Source organism: Phoenix dactylifera, unplaced genomic scaffold, assembly GCF_009389715.1.
Source record: "Phoenix dactylifera cultivar Barhee BC4 unplaced genomic scaffold, palm_55x_up_171113_PBpolish2nd_filt_p 001435F, whole genome shotgun sequence".
Classification (NCBI taxonomy): domain Eukaryota; kingdom Viridiplantae; phylum Streptophyta; class Magnoliopsida; order Arecales; family Arecaceae; genus Phoenix; species Phoenix dactylifera.
The window spans coordinates 60221-67430 of record NW_024068756.1 but is presented as its reverse complement, the minus strand read 5'-3'; the positions used below and the strand labels follow the sequence as shown (position 1 = coordinate 67430).

Here is a 7210-nt window from a genome sequence, read left to right as displayed (position 1 = left end):
GAAATCTGTCTTAAGGACATAGTGTCAAACACTAACCTTGATCTAACATAGTTGAATCTTCATTTGAGATCAGATTTATTTATTCATATATTTATTATTCAATTTATTTTATAAATTCACAATACACACAAACAACAATCAATAATGACTGGAACGAGCGTGGATTAGAACAGGATAAAACCTACTATTAAAAGCTTAATATATGCTGAATTCACCTGTACAAGTCGTTCCCTTTATTTTCTCTCAAGTTGATCGAGGTCATCCGACTGTGCCCCCATAAGATTCCAAGTCCTCTTCAAAGTGGAGTTCGGATCGTCGTGATTCGAATCACAACCATGGTTTTGCCTTTCCCTTTGTTTGTTGGACATTATTTTCGATGTTGTGGTACTAATGGTAGCAAAAGCAGTAACCTAATCTGATTAAGTTGCAGCACCTCACAGGCATATGAAAATCGTAAAATCTTAAGAAGAACATGAGGCCATCCCCAACTATAAGCCACCTATTCACAATCAATTCAGAGACCATAGCAGACACCACCATTTGCTTCAAAACTTAACCACATGTATTGAATCCACGAGTAAAATAAACTGTGCAATTATTTTCCATAAATATTAAGCCTCAAAGTGCTACCAGTGTCTCAAGGCAACCAAATCTATAGATCCACAACATCCTAATGACATATTCAACTGCCATCCAACTCAAAACCAGATGCTGCAGTTTCTTTGTTTTTTCGGCATATGATCCTGCAATTCTTTTCAAGGACTTGGCTTATCACCATCTTCACCCACCTCACTTTCTCCACATTCAGATTGATCGGCAGTTTCGGGGCTCTCGGGAGTCAAGTAACGGCCAGTCAGGGGATCAACAGGACGGGTGTCACGCGGCCCACCTTTGCGGGTCATTGCAAGCATTGGTGGTGGTGGTAGAACACCTGCTCTGAAGAGTATGCGTTGGACAGGCTCTGAAGGCTGTGCACCAACTGATAACCAATACCTACAGCAGCAGAAACAAATAAATAAATAAATAAATTGCTGACTTGCAAGCCTGATTGAGGAATGCATTTATTCATTATTCTAAAGTATGAAACAATATTCCATGACTAAAATCATTTTGTGTATTTCCTGTATATCTCTACATAATTCATGGTTAACTTGTGAGGAAAATGCATACAACTGCTTCAATAGACACTCGATCATCACGGTGCCATTTTTTAAATAGTCCATAACATCACCAAAAGTAATAATATATTCTGAGACCACGACTCCTTATCTTTTCATCACAAGGACGTGCATATCTGGTTTTGGTGTCAGCAAATTACTTGTTCTCAGGTATCTGACTGGTAAATAGATACACCGACTGCACGTGGTGTATCTTATCACCCATATATGGACATAGTAAGATCTTATCATTCAAATCCCACAGGAAGTCCCTAAGACATTGCGAATCATATGCAAGTTAAAAAAATGATGTACTAATTAGTTTTTTCTTTTAGAAAAAAGGAAAACTGATATCGTTCTGCACTGCGGATGACGAAATTGGTGAAGGCACATTTGCTGAAAACAGATGTATGGGTATCAGACAATTCCAAGCAACATGACAATGAAAAAAATGATAAACACAAACGGTTCCATCTATTTGGAATCTGAAAAATGAAATTCCTTTTTTTACTACGATAAAATTGTAAAAAAAAAAGCAAAAACAGGCCTTAGAATCAGTCTCTGAAATGTCACACACCCCTGGGTGACCGAAAAAGGACACTTTGAAAAAGAATTCATAGATGTTGTTTCACACTCCTGCCCCTCCCATTCATAGGAATAAAAAACTTATCAGTTATCAAGGCTGTAAGACAGAGTCTTGATTATAGGATTTTGCAGAGAACGTCATTGTTGTGTCTAGCATGTAATCGGTAGCCAGAATGGGAGCGAGGCATCCTGATCTATTTATCCTCCCAACTGTACCTCAACTGTGTTGAAACCTTGAAATATGAAAACTTACAAAAGATAAAAAAAAACTTATTACTCCTGTACGAAATTACAAATGAAATGATAGCAAATAACATTGCAATCAAAGTGACTAAACAATTGGTATGAAAATGCCTATGACATAAACCAACATGACAACCATAGCAAGACAAATCTCATAAATATAAGAAACTGCGATGCCAAGAGTAGTTTCCTTCTTACTTCCATTAAATTGCTAAGAATTCAGAAGTGGCCTAAATAGCACACTTTTGTAATTTGCTATTTAACCTACTGCCATCCAGGTAGCTATAGCTTGAGTTGGTCCAGTAGAGGCTGGTACGCATTGATGAATGTTAACCACAAGCTCATAGAAATGGAGGCTTTTGGGGGTTAACAAATTCCATATGGTGCAATAATTGTACATGATTGCTTGGAAGCGAGAATAGAAAGAATATGAGCTAGAACAAGGCATTAACAAACAATGTTTTACCATCTAGATGTAAGCTATGCCAGGCAATTGCTTTAAATAGTTAATCTGTAAGTTATTAAACCATTTCTTTGCAAAATTTACATGCATGTTTAAAAAATGTTATGACAAGAATAAGCCCATATTAAGATCATGGAGCAAACATCTAACATCATAATGGCAAGGATTTTGTTACAGTTGTCACATGTCTTTTTCTCTTACCCAACTCTCATACTCCTTAGCATTTTATACATCATACCCAAATGTCTCATTGCTTACATCAAATTTGACAAAGAATTTGCAACCCTAGCAATTCCCGTACAACCATAAGTCTGCAGGTTTCTTAACTCCTATGAGAACATCATATACCAGGGTATTAATTTCTCAAACAATGAAAAATGGTAGCATTGTCAATGTGATGAAAAGAAAACAGGTTCATCAAAGGGTAGACCTTGTAAATCCCTATCATGGCTAAGAAAAGTGGAAGGAGAAGGTCTCGAGAACAGGAGTAAAGTCTTAAAAGTCTGGAGAGGCCATAATGCATAATGAGAGCTCAAGTCACCTGGACATGTCAGGAAACAAGCCCAACATCCTGGAATCGTAGATTCAATGTGGCTTTCTATAAAGGAAAAAACATACAACATGCTAGAAGGGCAACTGGTTCTCATAACATCAACTGATTTGTCTTTTCCAACTTACCTTACGTCACTCAAAGCACATTGCTTTTGATTTTATGCCAAATTAACTATACTGCATTTGTAACTATTCTCTAAATTGCATTGCCATCTAATCTTTATGATGTTCTCTAGGGGTATATATTGAGGCAATGGATCTACAAGAGCATCACCTGAACCGTTTCTTATGGGTTTTAGCATCAACAAAATGTTCTTCAGTACATGTATTTCATTTCATAACAGAAAAAACTACTGATGTTGCCTCTGCTTTTCCTTCTCCAACTGAGCACTCAGCTCAATTGTTTTAATATGGACATAATTTTTGTGGCTTGGTTTTTGGATAGACAATATGACTGAGAATTGACCAATCCTAATTTCAATCTCTTTCTGAAAGAAATTTCTACTTAACATTTTCTCTCGGACAGTGACTTCCTATTCCAATTTGATGGAAGTGGTACATGAGTTACCAGCGTTAGCCAGAGAGCAACAATTTGCAGCAACACTCATTTTCTGTGGACTTTATAGTAATAAATGAAATGAAGTTGACAGTATTTTGTCACTAGAAAACATAAACCATCATAAGCATATACATGTCTGCATAAAGCACTCTGCAGACAAGTTTTGAAAATACACACATTATACCTTCATAGAGCAAAGCAGATTAGCCAATGGAACGATAAGTAATGAAAATATAGTAGAAGCAGATCCTAAAATCCAAACAAAACTTATTTCATATACACTTATATTGCTTGTAAACAATAACAACTTAAGTCTTCACATTCATGGGCTAAGAACTTATACTGAAAAGAAAATCAAACATTATTAAACATCAATAGCGACACAAGTGTTAGCTGTCAAGAAAGCTCGTTGGCTAAAAAAAGAACGAAAAAAAAAACACTTACTTCACCCTGTCAAAATTCAGCCCCATTCGTTTCCCACCATCCTGCCCTGAAATAGCCACCAATATATTTGTTCATTCAGTGATTTCACAGGAGGGAGGAGGGGAATTCATCTCTGGAAGTCATAGTGACATCCATACGAGAAATCTAATAAGTGGGTGATGCCGTGATTGTTACAACCGATGCACCACCTCTACCCCAACTAAGGGAAATTTACCAATATAGCCAAGAAATAGGGGAAAACAATTTCTTTTTTTTTTTTTGGGAAAAATGTGATTCTATGTGAGAGATCCAAGAAGTGAGGGATAGATAGATTACAAGCTTGGAATCTAGGCAAAGGGGGAAGTAAAAAAAACCTAAAAGATACCAGGTAACGGATTATAGTAGCCGAGGACTTCGAGATGCTTCCCATCTCTTGGAGACCTGCTGTCAGCGGCCATCACTCGATAGAATGGCTTGTTCCTGCAACCAAATCTTGACAACCGAATCCGCACAACCATCTTTCCTCCTCCTTCGATCCCACTTCTCCCTTTCTCAGCTGTTATTAATCCAGGAAAAAAAAAACCTCTTTTTACATTATATTTCACCCATATATCAGAGATTAAGAAAGAACCCTAACTCGGATATGGGTTTAATTTGAGAAAATATCTGAAGAAAAAAAGAGGATTTAATCGATCACCTGGTGTGCAGCTTCTTTTTTGAGAAGAAGAATTACGGCGCCCCTTCCTCCTCTCTCGCTCCTTCCCACCCCTCGCGAGAGTGAGAGCACCTCATAAACCCGCTCAACGGGGTTAGACCCGCTTCGTTCGGTGCCAGTGCGGCTCGGCACGTACCCAAATTGAAGAGGGTTAGCCATGAATTTAATTGAGGGCTTAATATTCAATTGGTCCCCAACCTAGAACAATCCAAATATAGATTTCACTTGATCTAGAAAAATTCTTGCACCACTCCATTGTCCCCATACGGCGATTGGTAGCAGCAGGCAAATGGAGTGGTGTTAGGAAGAAGCAATCTTTAATTACAAATAGAAAAGGAGAGAAAATTTTTGGATTGAATCTTAGAAATGTGGATCGAACCAATGAAAAAAGATAATCGACTTGACGTAAACCCAATCTACTTGGAAGGAAGGATAGGGGAAAAGAAAAAGAAAAAGGCATCTATTACTTATGTAAGCTACTTTGCTAGGAGGGACATCGAAAAATAATTTTCCATCGATTGGAAATTGGGATGTTGTTTTCTAAAACTACCCTTCAATTCTCAAAATTTATATATTAGACTTTTTTTTATTAAGGATATAATAAATATATCGCAAAATCTTCTCAAAATAAATGCTTAACCAAACGTAAGCCACTCTGCAATGACCACTTTTTTGTGGTCAACTAAATATGCCGAAATTATTTTCTTAAGCATCATATTTCTAAAAACCAGAATTCAAAAAAAATATTTCGATGAAGAAAATTTGTTTACGCGAACCAAATGAATCCTTACATACTTGCTCTTCTGCTCTTCTTTATATCCTTTGCTCTTTCAAGATAGTACCTTTGATACAATCTGGTTGATGTTCCAATAAATTGTGATTGTCTTTTTTTAAATTTAAAACAAAAAATATTCATGTATTTTTTAAAAAAAAAACCTTCTTATTTTTTAAAAGAATTCAATTTTTTTTATCAAATTAATCATCGTTTTGTTAGGCGCAAAGGATGTTGTTTTAGGGCTCAAAGACTATTGTTCTATCCAACAAAAATGCTGCGTTCGGGTTATTTATTTAGGAGGGGTAATTTATTCTATAAAATAAGTTATCTTTTGGCGTTTGGTCGAAGGATAAGTGAAAGGATTCATCACAAGAACAAAATTATCTTCCGTCTTTTGGTGTGTTTAAAAAATGGATAGGGGCAAAATTATAATTCAAAGGGAAAAGTCCCTCTCATGTCGTGGATAAATTTATTTCACTATTTTGACGGAACAGAATTATCCAAATAAATGAATTTGTTTGAATAAAATTATTCCATGACCTTTGGGATGTTTAGGGGATAATCCCTACTTGGGGAGATAAACCCCATTTATCCCCCTACCAAACGCAGCCCAAAGGGAATAAGCGCGGGCCAAGCTTTGGTGACAACGGCCCCTCGTGGCTGCAGGTGTTCCAGCTCAAGTTAGCGTATCTTCAAGTCATCAGTTCTGGGACAGAACTCAGGGCTGTCTACGACGGTGTTTCTAATACGAGCCGAGTTCTAGAGTTTGAGTGGATTCTACAGAAGGAGCCGGAGGTTTTCGACCATCCGTTTCTAGAAGACGGCTAGTGGCTACTGCAAGAGTGTGACGTCTTTTAGGCTAGGCATGTGTTTCGAGAGGCGAATAAAGCTTCTGACTTGGTCACCTCTTTACTGCTCATCATTTTGAAGAGGTTCTTTGGATTTGTTTTGTATCTGTTCCGCTACTTTACGAAGTATTTTGTCTCTTGACTCTATGGGCTCGTTTGGTTTGCGAAAAACATTTTTCCTCCTAGGAATATGATTTCTGAAAAGCAGATTCTTAGAAAGAGGATACCTAGGAAAGTACTTTTGGCATGTTTGGTTGACCATGGGAAAATGATAAATTTCCAAAGTACTTATGTTTGGTTGACCATTCACTTTCCTGAGAAAATTATGTATAATTCCTATTATACTCCTAATAAAAATTAGGTCTTTAATGCCTGTTTAAGACTTCTTTAATGCTGAAGGGTTTTTTTGGGAAAAAAATAAAAATGGAGTGATTCCCGTCGCCTCATGGGAAAGTAACTTTTTCATGTTTCTCATGGAAAAGACTTTTCCATAAAATGTGGGAATCATATTTTCATGAAAATATAACTTTTTTATTTTTTTTTTTTGTGTGAAAACTCCAATCAGACATCTCATTATTTTTTTGTTAATGATATTTTTTTTTTCCCCGAATCAAACGAGCTCTATAGGTAGTGCTCATGCAAGAGGGAGGGAGAGGGAGGGAGGGAGGGAGGGAGAGAGAGCAAGGAAAAAAAAAGAAAGAAAGCAAGAAAAAAAGAAAGGTGGAGGGATCAAGAGGCTTCCGTTACCGTATGCCCAATTTACTTCGTGCCATGGCCGCATCCTTGCTATTTTCGTGTCTTTTCTCTTCCCTTCCATGCATTTGTCCAGCGACAGAAGTTTGGTCCCGAGAAAAAGTAAAAAGGATGACAGCGTTGACGCTTTGACAGCG

The 7210-nt window shown here is 37.1% G+C and overlaps 1 protein-coding gene across 1 annotated transcript; it reads right to left on the bottom strand.

Moving 5' to 3' along the window:
* Positions 1–542: 542 nt before the first annotated feature.
* LOC103701474 (30S ribosomal protein S16-2, chloroplastic/mitochondrial-like) lies at positions 543–4821 on the bottom strand. Its single transcript, XM_008783535.4, has 4 exons — positions 4680–4821; positions 4368–4538; positions 4004–4049; positions 543–993 (listed from the first exon to the last, which is right to left on the bottom strand). The coding sequence occupies exons 2-4, from the start codon at positions 4498–4500 to the stop codon at positions 756–758; spliced, it is 417 nt and encodes a 138-aa protein (XP_008781757.2). The 5' UTR covers positions 4501–4538; positions 4680–4821; the 3' UTR covers positions 543–755.
* Between the last annotated feature and the right edge of the window lie 2389 nt (positions 4822–7210).